This window comes from Zootermopsis nevadensis, unplaced genomic scaffold, assembly GCF_977971745.1.
Source record: "Zootermopsis nevadensis isolate Lab colony 2312 unplaced genomic scaffold, Znev_1.0 Znev_ptg000024l, whole genome shotgun sequence".
Taxonomy (NCBI): domain Eukaryota; kingdom Metazoa; phylum Arthropoda; class Insecta; order Blattodea; family Termopsidae; genus Zootermopsis; species Zootermopsis nevadensis.
The window spans coordinates 170,529-192,971 of NW_028259156.1; the positions used below are offsets into that span (position 1 = coordinate 170,529).

The 22,443-nt window shown below is 45.7% G+C and overlaps 1 protein-coding gene across 19 annotated transcripts in view; it reads right to left on the reverse strand.

Moving 5' to 3' along the window:
* Mef2 (myocyte enhancer factor 2) overlaps positions 1-22,443 on the reverse strand; it is a 101,424-nt gene that overhangs the window by 16,237 nt on the left and 62,744 nt on the right. For 16 of the 19 annotated variants that reach the window (XM_087354915.1, XM_087354916.1, XM_087354914.1 and 13 more), the window contains 2 exons: positions 4,283-4,432; positions 2,032-2,235 (listed from right to left, as the gene is read on the reverse strand). In XM_087354915.1, coding sequence (XP_087211041.1) covers positions 2,032-2,235; positions 4,283-4,336 — 258 coding nt within the window. In that variant the 5' untranslated portion in view covers positions 4,337-4,432. Of the gene's footprint in view, positions 1-2,031; positions 2,236-4,282; positions 4,433-5,011; positions 5,167-5,405; positions 5,427-13,058; positions 13,127-22,443 lie in introns of those variants that run through there. The other 3 variants (XM_022065771.2, XM_022065774.2, XM_022065773.2) reach the window with 3 other exon arrangements.

Genomic DNA, 22,443 nt, shown 5'->3' on the forward strand with positions numbered 1-22,443 from the left:
CAGACTCCAACAGTTCAATACCGTGTTCAGGAAAGCTGCCAATAATCCCTAATCCGAGGTCCTGTGGCTTGATTTTAATCAAACTTTGTAAGTGAATTCTGATAATTTGATTATGGTCAAAGGACTATGCAGTAGAAGGCACATAATATGCCATTGCTGGCACTAACTGTTACACATTTGACTGTACGGTATAATACAAAGCAGTTATCTGTGCATAAAGTGGCTTTTAATGCACGTCTTGCATTATTCCATCATCTTTTCCGCAGTCTGTTTGCCTTGCACACAACACAGGCACTTACTCTCAATAAAGTGGGGTTTGTCATTTAGCTTTTCTTCAGGCAGGCCACTGCATGGTCTGCCTTGCTTAGCCTTGTGGATTGGATTCTGCCACTAGCAGACATTCTTCCATGCACCAGGGATTCTGGCAAGACTCTGTCTGAACTTCTTATGAAGCTCTATGCCTCTTACTGTACTGTTCCTGAACCAAGGCACGGAGCAAGTATGAGTTCACTTTACTCACTTGTAGAAGCCTGGACGTTTTTCTTTACCACTTCTTCGTCCTACTCCTAAACTGGTAAGAAGCAATGTAGTGGTCATTGCAGTTGTGTAATCCAACACCACATTTGGTTTGTATATCTTTAGGGAACTTCTGTCACCTCCCTGAATGAAAAGTACTGAGATTCATGACCGCGTTTGTCGCTCCAAGCTGAAACAAGTTTGTCATTTTTCCGAATGGCAACACCCCCCTTGCCTCATCTTCCCTATTTTGTTGTGTCTTGGATGTTCTGGCATTTCTTCTCTGATTGCTGTTACCATATTCATCAGCCAACTGTGCTGATGTGTAGACATAATATCCACCAAAAGATGGGTTGGTTGCGTCTTTCACAAGAGCAGAACTTAATTCTTTTACTACTTGTGAAGTCTTCAATAAGTCAGGGTTCTGCTTTCCAGTCCTGTGAGTGTACAACTTGAAGTTAAATATGTTCCATTGATGCTATCATATAGTACACACATTTTCAGTCCAGACTTTACTGACTTCATTGGATTGTGTGTTTTGAAAGACACTCTCCCCTTCGAAGAAACTGAGCTTTCATCAACAGCAACAGTGGTAGTAACACCGCATGCACTTCGATCTGATTTCACCTAGTACAGATTTCAACAGTTCTTCATTCTTTAATTTATCTTAGATTCCAAGAAAAAAGCAGAAACTCATCCCTCGGGAACACATCAGAAAAGAAAGGTGTTTTGTCCACCCATCCTTGAGAGTAGTCAGTAATATCAGACATGGGATGCAGCCCCGCGTTTATCGCGGCACCAAGCCGTGCCTTCATGTCAGCTGGGAATGGAGGAGACCAGTTTGTGATTCTAGCTTTTCTTATGGGGGGAGGGGCCCATATTGCTTCCCCCCCCCCCCCCCCCTGTTTGTTTAAATTCAGTGTGGTTTCATGCAGGCTGAGGTACAACAAATTCAGATCAAAGAAGAGTTCCACTCGTATTAAACTGCCAATCTCACTGGCATCAGCATCGCTTATTTCACATTCGCTTAATGCCTGATTTATTTCAACTCCTAACAACTAAGACAGACACTAATTTGTCATCATCACGCATCATCCTTCTTGCCATATTTTGCAAATACACAAATAAATACAAAAAACAAAGTGCAACCACGTCAAGTAACCTGAATACGCACGCACAGCGTACAACAGCCTCCCACAATCTCGTAACACAAAAATCCTACCATCCGTTGCACTCTGCGGCACTACAAATACTTCATCTGAACATCAGCGTTATACAACAAGTACTGTGGCAGAGAAATTCGTTTACTGAAATGTTTCGTGAGCTTCAGATACATCAAGAGGCGGTCTTCTGAACAACTGACTGCATTTTAGATTGAATCGATGTGTTTTGTTACACAAATAAGTTCAAATATCACAGTGAATTTAAGTCTTCTGAAATATAACCCACTTAACATCCAAAATTAAATCAAACACGAAATTAGAAGCAGTTAATTATGAACACACGCTGGCTCACCTCAATGATGTTCTTGTTGGTGAGTGATTCATGTGGCTCATTGTACTCGGTGTACTTGAGGAGTACCTTGTCCATATCTGTGCTCGCATACTGGTACAGCTTGTTGGAGCTGCTGAAGATGATGAGTGCAATCTCACAGTCGCAAAGAACGCTCAACTCATAAGCTTTCTTCATCACGCCAAACTTCCGCTTGTTGAATGTTACCTGCGCGTACAAAGAACTGGGTCACCTCAACTGGTATCTGCATCTTAACTTGGCTAGTCAGTGTGTATGTGCACATTTACTTATGCTGACCCATACAAAATAAAAAAATGCTACAACAAGAATAAATGTGCATTTCCACAGCTGGGAAATTTACTATTTTACAACTGGCTTTGTTTGCGGTCCTATAGGATGTGACACCACGTAATCTTGTAGGTGTTTATCAATGTTTCATAGTAACCTGGAACCTGCACATTAGGTTCCTCCAAAATGAAGGTAACCACTAACACTTATATACGGTGTAACATCCCAGAAGACACACTCTGAATTTTCAGCACTACAAGATCCTCAAACCACAATCCTGTAGCGCAAAAATCAACAACAGCAAATAACTACAGAATAACCATCATCATCTGTGGCTCCCAACCCAGGGTGGGTCTTGGCTGCCTCTTTTTGGAGGTCAACATCTGGTAGCGCTCCTCGGACGACCGATCAGCCCGTCACAAGACCTCATCTTGTACGCAGGTTAGCACAACAAAGAAAGGAGTGCCGCAGTCTTACTTTGTATCTGGGAAGTCCCAGGTTGGTATCGTGGCCTAAAACTGATTTATCCTGTCTCAGGATGGAGTGGTTTTCCCCAGTCCCTTCATGATTGCTTCCTTCCATATCTTCCTTGTACTTATTATTCATCCAGTTTTGAGACAGTGAAAGAGATATTAAATAAACCACAAATAAAGCGAACGCACGTTTTGCTACTGCGGCAGTCACAGCAGGCAGAAGGAGACAAGAAACTGATTTCTGTGCACAGATTTCAAAGCTTGTAGGTAATTTACATTTTACAGATGAGCAGCGATGGCTGCATAGAAAGCTGGAATTTAAACCATCATGATAAGCAAAACATTGCACAAGCAGGCAAGAGCGATGAAGAAAAACAAATGATACACCTCTCTGAGGATTATGGTGGCTATGGGAATAGGCCTCAAAATACTACTGGACGCATATAACATCTGTTACGTTACTTTAAAGAATAACAATTGTGGTGGGTACAACTGCACCAACCTAACTCACATGGACCTAGAAGTCTACAGGGCATGAGAACCCAGCATTTCATTAACCCCTCCCATTACAAACTTAGCGGCAGAAGGAAAAACACACAGAAACAGTGGAAGTGAACGGATTCAAGCGTTCACACGCCAGTGAGTTATTTCAATGAAATCTGACACTGGGCTCTGTGACACAGAAATTTAATTTAGGTCATATGCAATATTTACTATGCATGGAACGCAAGTCTATCAATAAAAATTGTCTACATATAAATTGCATGCACAAGAAATATCTTTGTTCCTTATATGACGAAGGCAAATTACATAATTGAAGTAAATCTGTATATTAAACTTCTGGTCTGGCATAAAAGATGAGAAAAGTGCATTTTCTCACAAAATGCAGTTAGAAAAAGAAATTGTGGTGATAAGAAACGGACGTTTAGGCACACAAAATATTTTATTAGTGAATGTAACAGAATAAAGCTAATGAAAACTAACCACTGATTTCAACTAATAATATTATCACTAAAACGGTAAATAATTTGTTCCTGTGCATACGGATAACGCCATGAACCCACAGAGTACAGAAGCACTGGGGTACATTCTACAATTTGTGTAAAGTTTCAGACCCTAAGGTAAACTGGACAAGAGCTAAGAGGTTACCAGATTGGGTCTCGACAGACCTGTGCCTCTACCAAGGATCAAACTGCAATAATCCAGCCTACGGGCAGTCACTTTACTGTATACAAGGTGTCCAAGAAATGGCGCATAAAACAATGGGTAAAAAAACAGTTACAACTTAACCCAGTTGGTGACGTCGCAAGAACAATTCCTTTTAGAGAATTATTCGCTTACATTTTCCATTTACTCTGAGGCTTTCTGCCAGTTCCTCCTGTTAACATGTGAAACTCTTCCCACCCACCCTGTACATGGAAACTGAGCCATCTGAGACGACTGAACCATCAAAGTTACTTCTTATGGAAACTGTGCCTCTGGTGTGGGCTCACCTGTCTATTACGTTCATCTGTGATGCGTGAGATCTGTATTTTCTTACGCCCCATGATTGTGGTAAACAGAGTGAAGCCGTTTCAGGAACAGCTCGAGAGGACAAGGTTGGGCAACAGACAGTCTGGGCTAATAGGGCATCAGCATTCAATCTGTAACAGAACACGAAAAAATATTTTAGTGCACAAGAACAAGAATGGGAACATATTTAATGGCTAAAAGTCAAAGCAGCAGAATTTCTTAGCGTAATGTTTGATTGCCTGACACGCGACTACCCGCTTAAAAATTAAAGTTTCCAACACAATATTTCAGAGACTGTGATATTCTGAGAATGTTGATGTTTCTGCCACCTTGAAATAAAAATGACAATACAGCATTTCTTTTTTACAAATTATTTGCATTGGGTTCACAAAATCAACACGGAAAGAGGAAGTTGGGGCCATCCACTTGTCTAACTACAAGTACCACCTACAGATTTTTATGATATTTAGTATTTGGGGCCGCACACTGAAAGTTCTGAGGCAAATTTAATCTTGATTCCACATAACCTGCACCAAACGTGAATCTGGAATAAAACTTCACCACCATTCCACCAAATTGGTTCGGTAAACAAAATATATATTTCAGTTGTAAACTTATCCTGTTCGATACCAAAAAAAAAAATCATGACACGTGTTCTATTTGTCAAATAATAAATTAAGCTGAAATCGGAAAACAAAAAACAATCGTACACGAAGTGCTGGAAATTTTCACCGCATTCGACGATGCACGTGTTCGATTCCTTTCCTCGCGTTTCGACGAACCCCAGACGGAAATAATGTCGATTCGCCAGGAGACAGCAAAATCTGGAAATGTGTTCCTAAACTCATTCTGACGAGTCACGCACGAACGAGATGTCGACAACGAACACATCCTCGCACTTCGACTGCTGATGATCAACTAATGGACTGGCAAAAGCAGGTTACAACACGACGTGACCTTCGCGGGTTCTTGTACAGTCACAGCGAAATTGTGTGTTTATTAATCCGATAAAAACAAGTTGAATTTGCTACCACAAATAAATATTTTAATATGGACTTGCCGCCTAAACTGGGGATATTCTCGAGAATGAAAATCATTACATACCTGCATTAGGGTTCAATTTATTTTATTTTCATAACTGATTGGCTGCCTCCTACGACTCACATTTCTATTCTTCTTTACAGAGATCAGGATGTGAGAGGTCGATTAATAAAGCATCTGTTATGACGAGGACGGTAAATCTTCAGCACAACTCCAGAATATGGGTCATATCTGATGTACAACCACGTTCTACGCTGTCAACAAAGAATCAGAGCCAATTTTTTAAAAAATCCCATTCGCCGCTCCACTAAGCTCCTGTAGGCCTGTCAGTTCAGAAACGCTGGGCTGTTTTAGACCACAAACTGAGGAGATAAGACAGTGTTCCGTGCGGCAAACTGGACACCATTGGCCGTGACCTACTTCAAAGCGATATCTCATCATTTTCGTGTGACCGAATAGACGACAAAAACATTTGTTCATGCACCGAACAAGACGTGAACTGGGAACGTCTACACCACAAGTCGGATTCCACGAATTCTTCGAAAGTTGTGAATTGTTAATAAAAGACCACGTCACATGTTTCACTCACAGAGCTTTCTGTCAAACTACACAAATCACGTGGTCTTAACATCTTTCAGTGGCGTCGAAAACCAACAGCGACGCGTAATAAACCGCATTAGCTCTGGCCACGTGCGCGCCGAGTCACGGGATCGAAACCCAGTCAAATCAACTTTTTCCTTTTGTAGCCGCCGTTTTGCTAATTCACACAAAGCAAAAGTTGTAAGACTTGAGGTTCTCACAGCGGTGAGTATGAAGATATCCGTCTTCTGGGTTATTGCGCTGTGTAGTCTGGTCGATGTTAACCAACGTTTCAGAGGTCATTCTGCCTCCGTCATTAGGGCGATGAATCCGAAACGTTGGTTAACATCGACCAGACTACACAGCGCAATAACCCAGAAGACGGATATCTTCAAAGCAAAAGTTGTTACACCAAATTCTGTATTTTGTAAACATCTATGAGCATCTTGCAAGTGGCGCTAGGGTCGGTCACACCTCACAACGTTTCCTACCTCTGAGTTGGGCTGCTCATTTCGATTTCGAAAAACGACACAAAGCCTGTCCTGAATTCGAATCAGACCATCGTCTAGCCTGTCCATTTGTTTCGGCGACACTGACGAGTAAAATCGAGAGATCGAACACTCCAGAATCGATCTCATGTCTCACGCACATTAGAATCTGTGGCGTTTGCAAACTGAGAAACTGTCACCTAATATTAATTACACTTAACGCAATTATCGATTCTAAATCACATTCCGTGAACGTAAACCGTCCCCAATAACGTACTTATTTCTCGAAGCGGCGTGTCTGTGAACTACTGCAGTCAGGATAGTAAATTAAAATAAGCCACGACTCTACGTTCACTCTTTTCTAATTCAGCATTCTAAAACCATCCAACCACTTATTCACAAAACACAGATTCTAATTCACGAAAAGAGGTTTAAAAGTCATTTCAGTATTCTACTATTTTCTTCTGCATGAAATGTATTTCTGTCTCCCGGTTTTAAAACGTACGAACACTAACGCGGGCAGAAAGTAAATGAATAACACAGAAATCGCTGGAATAAACGAATTACCGACAGAAAGACGACCGATAAACAGCACAAATTTTATACGATGTCCGACGGGCGCGTGCGCAGATCAATTGCCGATATGTGGATCGAGAAGACGGCAGGTTCAGTGTTCGACGCATTTTAACCTAAGAATTGAGCAACGCATTGAGGACGAACGGGATTTGTTGAAATCTGTCGTTACTTGTGTTGAGACTTGGACATTTCAATATGACCCGGAAACTAAGCGCCAGCCCACACAACTTTGTCTGCGAAGCAATTCTTAACCAGGATCAAAGGGGCCCATTTTCAGACGGTAGAAGCGATGAAGGCAGCCACACAGAAAATGATGTGTGTCAACTCGGAAGGGAACTGTTTCGAGGGCGATCGCAGTTATTTTTGTGTCAGACCCCACACGTTTGTATGGTTGATTTATGAGCGAATGTTTTTGTCGTCTATTCGGTCACACGAAAATGATGAGATATCGCTTTGAAGTAGGTCACGGCCAATGGTGTCCAGTTTGCCGCACGGAACACTGTCTTATCTCCTCAGTTTGTGGTCTAAAACGTTCCGGCGTTTCTGAACTGACAGCTTGGATTACAAATTGCACGAATTTAATTTTGGTGAATGAGCAGTTCGATTATTTTGGCGTGGCCGCCGTCCTGCGCGCGAGGGGAACGCACGGTGGACCGGACGTTTCAGCATCACCGTCGTCTGACCTCCACTTCTGCCACTCATCAACGTCAGTGCCCAACATTTTGCGCATGCGTGATGGCAGCAAAGCTTTGTACCAGAAAGTTTAATGATCAGCGCTGAGTCTGGTAGATTTCCACCCGCGTTTCGGAGGCCATGAATGTAAGTTCCGTCTCTGAAATTGCGAGGTGGCGTTCGTTCGTACATTTCTGAAAGCACCTTAAATAGGAGATGCTCCATTGGAATTCGGCGATTCTTTGTCGTCGTCTTCCACGCAAAACCCCAGAATGCGAAGAACTTTTCAGAAGGTTTAAATTGGCTTCCTTTTAATCGACTGTCTGTTTAAAGTGGCGTGTACCTTCTTTACGGCGGGCCTCCGCGAACGACAGAATCATCTAATGGCCCCAACGATGCCTTTGGGGGCCGCTGAAAATGTCGCTGACGTATCAATCCGGGGCGGACAGACTCTTCTGACGCACCAAAGACAGTTTCGATGTTTCTTTACGCGAATGCTCCGAGCATTCGATGCCCGACAGCAGATCCGGTGTGTTTAGGTAAAAAGAGGAAAATTGTCCCGCTATACGCCATTTAGGCGCTTGAGGGGAGAGGCGGTGTAGCTCCTCTCTTCCTTGACCTCGGCGCTAGATGGGGGTGAGTGGCTTTACCCCCTGGGAAAGGACCCCGGTACCCATTGTAGAGGAGGCTGGGTGGGCCCCAGAGCCGGTCTGGACGTAGAGGAAAAATCCTCTGCCCCCGTCGGGGGTCGAACCCCGGTCGTTCAGTCCGTACTCACTGAGTTACCCGGCTCCTCCGCTGTGCGTCAACTGCCCGTGTTGCAGTTGACGCACAGTGCAGCGTTACGACGGCCTTGACGAAGACTGACTGGGAGACAGGAGAAACATTTCCAGTGGAGTTGTTCCGCTGTCTTCTGAGATAAGTCACAGTGCGTGCGTGCGTGCGTGCGTAAGTAAGTAAGTAAGCCCCTTGTTATGCGTGGAAGACGCTGACTTAACGGCGACTACTGTCCGGTGCGGAGTCTCAAGACCTGGAAAGAATGCGGAAACTGTCACGTGCCCGGAGGCAAAGAGAAGGAAACGCATCTACTACTCGGGACGAAAACATTAACCAAGTTCGCCTCTGCTCCGTTTGCGATTTCCTTCGGTGCTCGTCAGAATCACCGACGCCATGCAAATCCTGCTCACGTCACAGGGCGCATGTTCTCAGACGCGCGGAGCAGATCACCACCCGCAGCTCTGGCCAGAATTGCCCAACTTCCGTGACGTCTGTGCAGGTAAACGGAAAAACGAGACACTCGGCGTCTTTACTCTCCTGTCTGATCCTTACACTTCATCCTTAAATGCGCATCTTCCGTTTAAAACACAATACAAGTAAACAAACGCAAAGAATTAATCAAGAATGCAAAAGCACTGAGCTTCTGAACGCAAGTCGACTTTCGTGGAATAGAAAAGGAAAACACGTGGAAGCCTTAATTCATGTCTTCGAGAAGAACAGTTCGCTTTGCCTTGTCATAGAGCAAATACAATTTAGGCCTAAAACCAAGGCCGAAACATCTCGTATTTGATACAAAGGAACCAAATCACGCAAGGAAAATTAAACACAACTTCCCTCAAAATCGTCTCCGACAACAAATTTACTGAGGATCGAACACAGTTTCTTGCCACGAGTTCTCAAACAAAAACACACAGAGAGCAGACCTCTCGCCCTTGAAAACGCTCGAATTATTATTATTAACAATTATTTCTGCGAGCTATCGTCAGAAGACACCGGTACACAAATTATCCACGTGTTTTGCCTCAGTCCCTCCAAGTACCTCGAAGACAATTGTCCTTCGAGAAACCGAGAGGACCAGAGGGACGAACACGCCCACTTCACTGACGTCGAAATAAATTTAATGCGATCTTCCGATGCCAACACACGAATGCATAGGCGATCCGATGCATACGAGACGTAGTTTTCCTTGCACAGTTCATCGGGAAATGTACGTTCTTTCATTCAGTACCAAATCCAAGATCCAGAGTTCAGAAGCAACCAACCGCATCGACATTCGTGCAAAAAGGGACGTGTGACGAGGGTTGTATCATCACAATCAGGGGGCAGCAAGGATCAGGGCGACCGAATTGCGCCTCGGTTGATCAACGGCCGAGTCATTACCCGATGTGTAACTTAATACTAACGACAGGCGCGTACGTACTTTTGAAGTCCGATAACTTCTGAACGCCAACGCACCAACAAATTGTTACGAGATGGGGGGGAGACGTTTTCAAACTGACAAATTGGGATTGAGAGTTTGCACGTGACTAGCGATGATTTTCGGGTTTAAAGCAGCGAACTTCGCCACATCAAAAAATAAAGTCGTCGAGAGAACTCAATGAGTGAATTCGCCTGCAAACAAAACTAAGACTGATTAGGTCTCGGTAAACAGAAGGACTGAATGCGTGGAGGCTGCAAGACAGAAGAGTGGAATACGCGGGACCCAAGACGAGTGGAGGGGGAAGGCCCGAGACAGAACGAATGAACCACAACAAAAGCATCACTGAATTTCAAGAAATTAAGCCTTGCAAATTTTAAATTCCAAATCAGGAAGTAAATACGCGATCTACTTGTATTTTGAGCAAATTCCACGAGTGCGCCTGCCTGAGCTGAGGAAAAACGCGAATTAATATGAAAGACTTTTCAGATAATCGTGGCCAAGTCGCGAGGGAGAACGGAGGTGGAGCTGGCGTCGATGTTGGCGTCTCACGAAGGACTCGGCTCCGTGTGCCTTAAGGCTTAGGAGCGTTTCGTAGAGCACACAAAATACGAGTCAGTGTGTTGGCCCTGAAAAGGCTTTCTTACAAGACCCGGGACCTTTCATAGAATCCAGAATCTCATTATTCTCGGCACGGACTTGATCAGAGATCGAACATAAACGCCGAGACGAAGAAACTTCGCTGAAAATCGGACTTCAGCGCGGATTTAATTTGTTACTTCTGAGTTCGCATCACTACAGTCGGACATACTTCGAAGGCCACCCAGACAGTCGGCCCTCCTCCGATTTTACTGTTTCCTTTTAACACGGAAAAGAATAAGCACGTCAAGTGCGTAGTGGATCATTAGCTCACGAGTCTGCAGTTCAGAAGCTGGAAAGATGCGAGTCGCCAGGCGTTGGTCGAGGACGACCAATGTTTTCGACGGCTAGAACCAGATGAAGACGAGGCTGCCGATGAACATAAGATAAAGACAAAAATTATATTGTTTCGGATCATCACCGCAATTTCGACGTCTTCGATCAAGTGGAACCGACTGAACCATAACAGAAATTACTGCACCAGTAAACGTCATTCGCCTTAGCGGTCAATACGTAGGCTCCCATCGCCGTTCAGTACAACGAATCTGCGACCTTCACTCTTTCGAGACCCTCCAGTTGCTAGGCCGCTGCTCGCATTCTCGAACCTTGGCTTCGCGCCCCGGCTGCTTTACTCCCGGGGAACCCAGCCGATGTGGGCCGGGTGGTGCTCCTCCGGGGAGTCGAAGCCCAGCCACGCAGCCCACTTACTCTCCCACGGCTGAGTCGCAATCGATCATGTAACGAATCGACTTGTATGTTGGTATCACTGGTGGGGAGAGTGCTACCGAAGTTTTCACTTGCCACTGAGATACATAAAAATTTGTAAACATTTTATAGCCTTCAAGATTAAATTGTAGGACTAACAACGTCAATCTTGCTTCTAAGAGATAAATATTTCCCCACAAGGACAGGCACACTTCCGTTTTGCCTCAGTGTCTTCAAGTGAGATTAATGCAAGGGACCTTCAAAAACGCACCGCACACCTGCACCTAGACAGAAGTTGTGGCTGAGGACCGTCACAACGCCAAGTGCTCATTCTTTACACGAGCAAGGCCAGAGGCGGAACTGGGCAAGCTCGCATCCGGGGAAAATTCCTCCAGTTTCTAGGATCAATAAACAAAACCTCCTCAACAAGTTAACATGCTCTCACTAGGTCTTCTATTACTTATTTATGAAGCCGTGGTCTGGCGCTGTACACGACGTACAGTTAATTCTCATTAACGTTCACGACTCGGACGTCATCAAGGAGAATGAAGACGCAGCCAACCAAAAAGCTAGCCACAGACGGCGACTGGAAGAGGAATTGCCGCTGGAGGGAGGCAGATCGGCTGGACTTGGCCGTCTGCTCAGGGGACAGCCTCGGTTGCCCGTGGCAGGCATCAGCTAACCTCGAGTCGAAGCTCTCGGCCAGTGTTCTGATGTGATTGGCGAAGAAAACAATTCCGAAATCCTCGTGAATTTGCCTGTTACCAAGGAAACAAGGCGCGTTGTCGCAATGCAACACTTAACAGCTCATCGTCAGTCCACCAGAAGGACAAGTTGCTTTTCAGCAAAACGCTGCTTCTCGTGCTGAAGAGGCTCCCTTCTAGTTGGATGACGTCTGCACCAAAGGGCCGGAAACTTTAACGAGTACCGCAGTAAATAATCATCGCTCCAACAACCAAAACCAAATTCGTTTGACAAATTCTCGGAAGAAAAATACGCCCCCCCCCCCCCATAACACGACGTTACACTGTGAACTTCCCTTCATGAATTCGCATGCGTCATCCAACTCGGTCAGGAGAGATCACGGTCGGTCGCACGCAGAGGCACCTTTCGTGGGTCATTTTATCTGAGAAAAATGAACGCAAAATACAGATGTCTTGCGGCCAGGTGGCCGAATGCCCGAATTCTTCTGTATCTTTACAAATTCGAGTGGCCAGAATTTGATTTTGTACGCTTTAGTCCGGCAGGAAACAATTCACAGCAATCAGAAAAATGAATGCAGGAAATGACCAAGTGTAAACAGATTCCAGGGTGAGCTAGGCAATACGAGAAAATCAATAACTCGAACTTGGAGGATTGTTTGGACTCGCACGTGATTAAACATTTTGATTAGACCGACGGCCATTTGAAGTCAAAGTTGGGCCCAAATTTTGTCACTTCTCTCGCTCCAAAAAAATTGCAATTTTGGCAAGAGCTTAAAATAATAATGTAGGAGCGTCGAACCGCTATCATACCGATTCAAAAATCTTTCTTCCCAAGCGAACGTCTGTAACCTAGGAAACTTTCGAGAAGCCTACGAGGCGCAAAATGGCAAATGTCGACATTCTGGGAATTCGCTAGACCAGGTACTGGCCGCCGAAGCAGTTTAAAATTAACTCAGCCGCTTCCAATTTCTCAGATGGGGAGGAAACACGAGTCCGCGTACGTACAGAGACGAACGAGCCGACGGTGTGCATCCCTGCCCACGTGTGGGGTCTATGACGCATGTCCGGCGGAGCGCCAGGCCAAGCAAGGTCACAGCACGCCATCCCGTGACCTGGTTCCGACCCGATCGATGCCGCCAAGGCCGGTACCTGCACTTACCTGCAGCCCACGCACTCAAAATATCCTTCGCCTATCACCACATCACACACTCTCAGCACTTACTGCAATATACACACACACGCCGTGTTCCGGACCCAGACAGATCGCTCGCAGGGCTTCACGTCGATTGGCAGGCACACCGCCTGACGTCACTGCCCCGACCAATCGCGACCCGAGCTTACATAATGAAGGCGATGTCAAACCGTACGAGTCAGCTGCTCGACTCCTCGATACAGAACATGTGGAGGTGGAGGGGTGGGACTCTGCTCCCTAAAATTCATCCTGAAGCAGCTTCTGGAAACCTGTGTTAGACAGAGTCGAAACGCTGAGAGTCGCTCATTTCTTTCTTTCTTTCACGAAAAACCGATTATTCATCGCCGCGGTCACGAAATCCCACAATCAAACATTTCCTGAGGCACATGAATTCAACCGAAATTTTACACCCAATTTCCCTGACATCCACTTTAATATTACCCTTTAAATACGGAGTCTGCATCACCCAAGATCTCGCCTGTTGCGTGCTATCTGTTCGGCCCATCCCGCCTTAACAACGCCGGGCGAGGAGTTCGCACGAAATACACGAAACTCTGATTCGGTGGTAAATTTCGAAAGAATTCGTGGCTTGCGGATCCCGCGAAGATCAAGTTTTCTCGAAAAACCGAACACCAATAAGTAGCGCGAGTTGAGATGTGATCTGTGGCTTTATCTCCCTGCGGGCAGTCGAGCCTCTACATAAACGCGTTTGTTTATGCGTCAATAAGGAGAAGTAGAAGACGGGATTTTGTGAGGGAACAGAAGAAAAGGAAACTTTAATCCTCCGCTGCGAGACGCAGATTCGTGGAAAACGACTTCGTAATCCCGTCTCGTGCCAGAACGCGATTGTACCGCAAATCTGGATATTTAGTCGGAGACCAGACGTGGGTATTCGTAAAGCAACGTTGCCACATCTTGCTGTACGGCTATGACGTCAGGGATTCAGCTGGTACGCGCATGCGCGTTACGTATGCAGAAGGGAGAAAGTTTTGTAATTTTGTAACGGAGTGAAAAAGAAAACGATACCATTTCTTGGATCCATATCACGACATTTGATTCAACTGAGAATGCGTTTTATAATTCAGGACCTGGAATCGATTTTAGTAGCGACAGTTGCTGTGACCGAAGCGCGCCCACACGCGGCACCAGCCATCGCCGTAATGAACGCGCGCAGACGGACGGACTTCGAAACATTCTCAGCGACGCTACTTTCGCCTGCGACACGGACAAGACTTAAAACTTAACAGAATTTCCGGGTTCACTCACGAGAACAGCGAAATGCCCCACAGAACACAAACCGACAATGGCACAAGAGGTCAATTATCACTTCCCCTCGGCATCAGCGAAGTCAATCATGAATTTTATTTATCGAACGACGCCTCTGAGTATCTTAGACTTTAAAGCGTCGAATGAGAGATTGATAGTGAGTAACGAATTGGAAAGGATGTGGCATAATTAAAGAGAAAGAGGGACTGAGAAAAATCACGAAACACTTTAGTCAAGACGGCCGTCTTCAGGTCGAGATTTCAACCCGAAATCTCTTGAATACGCGCAAGATCGAGACGTCGTCTGTAAGAAATTCATTCCACAGTTTCGGGGGCATGAGTTGCAATGTCGAATACGAGTTAATTAAAAGAATTAAAGTCTGTCAGATGTTCGCGCCACGAGATCATTCATCCACGACCAAGCTCTCGACCTGAAGAAGGTTCCAAACGCACCGAAAACGACGTAACACTATCGCTGATCGCGGAAGTTCCTTGGGCACCGCAAGGTCAGAGTTTGAAGCTGCGATCACAAATTCTGTTGATCAGTGCTGATAGCTCCTCGCAGGTTTTACAACATCCGTGTGGCTCCAGCAGTCGGCGTGCCCACTGCACACTGGAACAAAGATAACCGGAGGAAATTCGTGTCTCGGCACGCGTTCACACCCAACGCACGTTTAAAAGGCGTCAGGTTTGCTCAACGGAAGCCAGCCAATGCAGTTCTTAAATTCACGCCATGAATTCGTTCACATGAAAATGAAAATGTCATTTCCGTGGCTGTTTCCCGGCTCGACAGAGTTTTTCCTTTTAATATACAGAGTGAGGAGTTTCTCGTTTGACCCAGAATTTAACTCGCACAGCCTCCCCATCACACGCATCAGCGTCTGACGTGGAGCAGCAGCAAACCCCTGGAGATAGCGTAGCTGCAGGAGAGGGCTGATGCGACCGCCGGATTTCCGCCCTGTGAGGCCGCCACCAGCTGTTGTGGTGCGTGGCTCGTGCCCCCCCCCCCCAAAACCCCTCCCGCGTGCCGCCTGGGAGATCAACTGCACTGACCATTTTCGGCACAGCGCCGGCTGCCGAGGGCCGCGGGGCGAATCTCGTGTAGGCTCGAGTCGCGTTCACTGAAGGGTTTAACGGAGAGTAAATCGGCTGGGGTTCACTGGAACGTGTCACGGCGAGATCGCTTCCGGTCATAGCGTACCGACATCTGCAATTAAAGCTGACGCCAAACACAAAATTTCGCATGGGCTGCGCAGAGTCGAATCTGAACACTGTTTGGGAGTGCGAAAGGATTTGAAAGGAAGCGCTGTCGATGAAGGCCAGATCTGGAACCGTAGATTTCCAGACGTCCTGCCCCTAAGCTACTGTTTAGGGAATGCGATCGCACGACGATCTGCAGTGATCCGTGTGTGTCCCGTCGATGGCCCACGGCTTTCCTTCCGATCCTCTCATACTCCACATACCCGTTCAAGGAGTCCGCAGAATCCAGAGGTCCATTCTGAATTCGAACAGACCAGCCAAAAGGCACGATCCTTGAACACCAGAGATCCGAAACAACGGAACCTTCAAACGTCATAACCGTTTTTCGCCTTCACGTAAATTTCGTGTTGGTTCGGAAACGTAAAGGGAACCAGATCACTTGTAAGACGTAAGAGTAGATGGTAGGATGTTACAACGGATCGTAAATAATCGGGGTCTGAGGAAGTGGATTGGATTTAACCGGCTCAAGACAGAGACAAGCCTCGAGCTCTTGTGAAAAGGGGAGGGGGGAGGGGAGTGGTTTCATAAATGACGGAGAATTTCCCGACTAACTGAGCGACTTAAGAAATACTCCGCCCACTTGAAGTTACAGCTTCACTGAAAATAAATCCACAAATTCTGACCATTCCAGCGGCCCTTTACAGTAGATTGTGTTTGTGCCAAAATTTAAGTGCGTATTTGCAATTGTGTCTTTTGTGTTACGAAATTCAGATTTTTCATAATTACGACGTTCATATATTCATACTCTAGTATCGACGTAATGCATCAAGAGAACCGACGCTTTGACTTTGCCCCCTTGTACCCAGGGCAAACAGAGTCCTCTGGGGAGAAGGGCGACACTGAACCAGCACATCCTTGAGCATTCCTCCATGGACACGAGAGAACCTTATCAGAAGTTACGAGGGTGCAGTGCATTTGCGATAAGATGACGTATACAAGAGGCTGATGGTTTTTACAAGTGTTCTGGTTACCCACGCACCGGCGGAGGATAAATGGCGAAGGGAGACCAGAGAGTGGCGAAGTACCACGAACATTTCACGTTCCGCACCACAGCGGGAAACTTCGACGCCAACAGTAATCGTAAAACAAACATCAAAAAGTCTAGTAGCAGAGCTGACGATATGAAAGGTTCTCACCTCGATGGAATCAACTAGCCATGGAAAACAAGGAACTGAACTACAGATTTTCTGTACCAGTCGCCTGCCTACAAGTCAAAATCTGAAGCTCTCACTGTTGTAAAATTTCCAGGCTACGAAACTGGCGCCACGCGCCTTTGATGTCTTTCTAGTGCGTCGTTACTCAGGCACAGCAGACTCCCAATTATCCGCGGGCGGATTAACCGGAGTGTATCTGGTTGAAACGAAAATTAAAAATTAATTTAGAAAACAATTTGTGAAAGTCAGAACGTTTACAAGGAAAGGCGTAAAACCAACAAAGAGATTATTTAACAAATTAACGTAAACAGAATTTTACTAAGCCCTGACGTCTACAAAAAAATAGAACGTCATTAGAATCCGCTGGAATCCATTTTACAAATTAAATTTTATATAAATTCCATTCTGATGTTGCCAAATCTTTAAAAATTTAAGTTGCGTGTTTTTCTGTTCATTTACCAACGGACCGGGATAATCGGGAGTCTACTGTAATTAAACCTTCGTCAGACTTCGACATCATGGCCAGAAATTACAGTCGCAAAAGACTAAATGTTTCTTGGTCTGGACATGCGCATTTGTCAACAATCCTCACGAAGACTGTTCAGCAACATCGTTCGCGAACAAAAGCTTTGCGCATCTTTTGAGGGGGTGAGTGACAACTGGGGACACGCCGGCGGTAACGAAATCTGTAACACAAATTTTAATTTGCAGATTCTGACCGCAAAAGAATTATGGAACTCAGTCAGGCCAAAATCAGAAACAGAGCGTGGGGGATGACAATTAAGAGCGTTGTCCGCTGAATTACAGAACACCGGTCAACACTTCAAAATGCGGTTTGCCACCGGAAGGAGTGTCACGAGAAAAAAGGTCAAAACACGACGCGATTTCTCCACGTTATAAGCGGGAACAACACGAATAAGGCAGCATCACGACATGCAGCCGGGACGAGTCCGAGCGTTTCGCCTACGTCCTTACCTTGCGGGTACTCGCTTAAAATTACAAAGACATCATCGACAGCGAGCTGCAAAGCTCTCCCGATGGGAAATGATGTTCGTAGTATTGGCAAAATCTACCCTTCGCAAACCCCTCAAACAGATCTCGAGCGCACAGATTCGCCCCGACTTCAGCGCAAAGAATAACGAACAAAGGCGTTGCCATGGAAACTCAGGTGAACCAAAGCGTATTTTACCTGCGACAGCTTCTGACACGTGACTACGGTGTACGGATTTTGGACAGCAACCTCTCGCCACATCTACCACGGCCTCACACCGGCACAGACTCCTCGCTGCGGCTTCGATCCATTTAACACGAGTACTTGGATGCGAGATCACAAAAGTGTCTTTCCGTGTACTTCAAACGACTTCAGCACGCGAGCCCCACTTATTGTCCGGCGGGAAACAAGGTTTAGTTAATTCTCGGTGTATTTTAAATTATCAGCCAACGTTTCACAATTCTGCACACGTACATTTTAAGTTTCTCTGTTTCGCCTATCGATATTAATGACAGATACTGCAAAAAAATCGATTCACTTCATATTTTGAGCCAGTGTGGCAGGCGATAACTGAGTCGTGTCTGTTATCAACGAGGCGGGAAAGTTCAGTCCACACCAGCAGCACAGGGCATCAGCACGTGTTATTTGCATCGCGAATTTAAAAGTATTAAATCCACCTGGCATCGCAAGAAGGACATGTCGCGGATTTTAAAACCCTCGTAATTACTAAACTCTGAATCTCAAAATAACAAGCAAACAATTAAAGTATTCGATAAACCAACTTTTTTACCGAAACAAAGACAACCTAACCTAACATAACTCAGCTTAATTTTGCCCTAACCTAACGAAACCAAACGAACATTCTGAATTCAATATTCAGAGTTGTAAAAGTTTCAGAATTTTAAAACTCATCAGGTCCATTTAGAATAAACTAAAAATTGAAAACTCCCAGACTTACATAATTTTCCGTTTTTCATTGTTCCAAAAAACAAAAACAAAATTGAAATCCATAACAATTCAAAATGTGCAAAAATTCGAATATTTCAAAATTTCAAAAATGTTAAAACACCCACGATTTAAAAATTTTCAAAGTTTTTCGAAATTGCAAGATCTAAAACTGAAAAATTTACAATTGCCATATTCGAAATTTTAAGACACAAAATTTAAACTTTAACACTGATCATAAACTAGACGTTCTTAACCTAACCTAATCTGGGTAACCACTGTAAGCAAACAAATTCGAACTTCGATCGGTTCCACTTTGGTCACCGGAGTTCAGAAATTCACTGGTCTACCTCACGAATCTGCTGATCCATCGCAGTGCATTCATAAACACGATTTTGAGGTTGCCCCCACTGGCACAACCTCCAAACCAAATTTCGACCGAATACGTCCAGTGGCTCTCGAGGTGGACGACGCGGACCGACAATCCACATCGCCTTCTCGTCGCACGCTTTGTGCAAAGAAAGCAGAACATTTCATTTTATTTTATTTGCATTATTGCTCTTTTGAGTTGGCACAACTGCTGGGCAGTTGAAAAGGTTCAATACGCCACAGGCACTGAACTACGACCTGAGTTTCGCGGAATTAGTATTTCTGCTTAGAACAATAAATGTCACGGCCATTACTGCTCTTGTGTGTAAAAGTATTCGTAATTGGCGAGGAATTTCACTGCCATCAACTGCATATGAAAGTAAATCATTCTTCTGTTAAGGTTAACGCATGTGTGGATTTCGACGACACTGATCAGATATTCCGTATTCATGAGATACCGGGGGTGGGGGGTGGGGGGGTCAAAGATACAGCGGGAGCGCGCATGTACAATTAGATGCTAACAAAGAACACGAAAAGGAGTGCAGGTTAATGTCTCATCTGCAGATTACAGGGAAAAGTCATAAATGAAGGCGTTTAGGAGAATATTTAAGCAAACGAATCAAGTGACAGGATGCTGTAGAAGACTGCGCAATTATTGAGGGGATCAAATTGAGAAGGAAGAATTGGGCGCGGCATGTAGAACGCACGGGGAAGATGAGAAATGCACACAACGTTTTAGAGGATGCCATTTGGAAGACCTCCACAACATTAAAATGGATGTTCGAGAAAGCATCTGAGCCTGCCGAAGAGATTAATGAGGTTGAGAACTGGAACCGGTGGATCGGTCTTGTGAACTCGCCAATGATAAGGGCGTCGGTCGACCCCCACGCCTGAAACCTAAACGTGTTTCGTAATGATGCGACGTACTGATATTGCAAAAGCTTCCTTGTTCGAACGGTGACCCATGGCATCAATACATCTTCGCGAACGGAATGTTCCGAGAAATGCAGATGGTTTTACACATAAATAATCTACAAAAACATAAATGAGACGAAGGAATTCACAGGCACACCGCGGCCGACCTTGTCTCTCTCTACCTGCGAGTAATGTTCGGGGCAACATCTTCCAGATGGAGAGACACAATCTCAGAAAAGGCTGCACATCCGCATTCTGATAACTATCCTTCAGTGAAGTACAGTCAAATCATGCGATCGCCAATGGTTCACCACCCAAAGCCAGAGATGCGTCTTCCACGGACCAGTTCCTCAAATTGTCTTGCCCACGGTTTGTGCGAGACACAACGCGTGTACGTCCGATACCAAAACCACGTGACATCTGTCGTGTTCCGCATGAAGACGGACGGCGACTTCGTTTGTCATTGGTTTATCGCGCTCAAGCAGTTTCAGTTTCCGACTGCGTCTTTCAAAGAGCTTTCAAATTTGGAAGACGACGAGTCGTGATTTTTATCAGCACATCTTCCGCTCTACAGATTCTTTTTCTCAAATCGGCAGTGGTGCATATTTCAACGCCAGTGACTAACTCTACCAGACAGCACACCAGAGCGACAGCGTCCTTTACCGGCGTCTTCCGTCGCGTCGCTTGTCGTCTCAATTTGACTGCAACTGTCACTTGCGGGGGTCCATTAAAATCCAGCTAACCTCAAAACATGTTCAGCCTTCATGAGTCAGGTCTGACACTTCGTAATTTTATTCTAATATATTTTATACGCCCAAACAAGAGACTTACTCACGGTGAAACCGCAACGCGGAGACCAGGGTTCAATCCGGGATGGTTTGAAGCGAGGTTCGGGGCACTACCTTACCGAGTTCTTCGGTTTCACAACGCGAACGATCACCCCATCGGTTATCCGTCCTATCGCCGACCCGCGCTATCATATCTCCAGCTCTAAGGTCTTGCAAGCGGCACGCAGGTGGCCTCGGCGGACTAGCGTAAAGGAAGTCTAGTCCGGAAGATAAGACCTGTCTAGAACGCCAGGCAACGAAAGAGTGGATTTCGAAAGGCATTCTTTCCTACATTACCCACATTTTCTTTTTCGAAATTTCCGACTTATCATCGTTTTTCGTTTCTTGCCCTCATACTCTCGAAACGTCCTCTGCGGGACCTTGCCCCCGGAGCGGGTGAACACGGAATGCCACAGAAATGTCGGCTTGAACAGACTTGATTTCCAACACCGACACAGCCGCACTGCTTAAACAGGATTCATCATCAGACTTTCAACATTGCCATTGCACACCGCTGTTAAAATTAATTAAATTTGGACAGACAGTGTGACTCTGGCCCCCCCACCCACCCCCTCTCCTCAACGAGCCGGAAATTTCTGACCGGAAGAGAGGGCCATAACTCGGGCAGAAGACGTCTCGGGACTCATTTCTCATCGCTTCTGCTCCACTCACACGGCCTGTACACGTGCAACGTCCCAGAGCTGTCCGAAGTCTTGAAACCATCAGCGACATTTGCGCACTTGTGCCCGCGTTCATTCGGTGCCAATGACGAGTCTGCCACGATTTGGCGTTCGCTTGTATCGCAAAAGACATAGCGACGCGCTGATACACGAAAACCAGCAAACATTTGAATTCTTCGATATTATTTTACCGCTTAAACACATTCGTCGGCATTAACCCGACGCCTGACCGAATCAGACCCGTTAACACGTCACCTGGACAGTTCCTTCTTGCACTACTTTCAAACTGAGGCAACGTTCTGTACTTTTTCTAAAAAGCCAACTCTCCTTCCACTGCCGTCCATCACTTTCCCTGCCGGCGACGACAAAACTTCTTCTTGGCGCCCGCCCCCAGGCGGCGGCCGGTGGCACATGCGGACTCCACTCGCCTGCTTTCCGCCGACCCTGCACGTCTCTGGCCACTGCATAGGCAAAACGCGGACCCCCAATTTCTCCTCCGCGGGGACACGGATATCGACGTAGTGAACGCGACGCGACGAGTGTACAAATACCACCCGACGGCACTTACGTCACACTCCTCGCACATACCGACACGAAGCCGAAAGTCGTTCAGCTGGTCAGAAAATCGTCCAGAATCCCATCATATTTCGTCAAGATACATTTTAATGTTGTCATCTGTACACCCGAACGTTCCCAATGTTTCTACCAACGAACAGAACGGAGTAGACCTTCCTGACACGATCACAAGAAATTCCAAGTCCTTCGTGGAACCAACAATACGTAACGGAAAATGCCATTTCATCCGGAAGATGTAATAAGTATTCCTACGTCTCTGTTAATAAGCGCTGGCAGGCCCCTAGAGCCAAGGCTGCGTTTGTCAATACGTCGGTATTCCTTAGCTGTGTCCCACACAATTTGAGGGAAATTTGCTCTTCGATTATAAAAC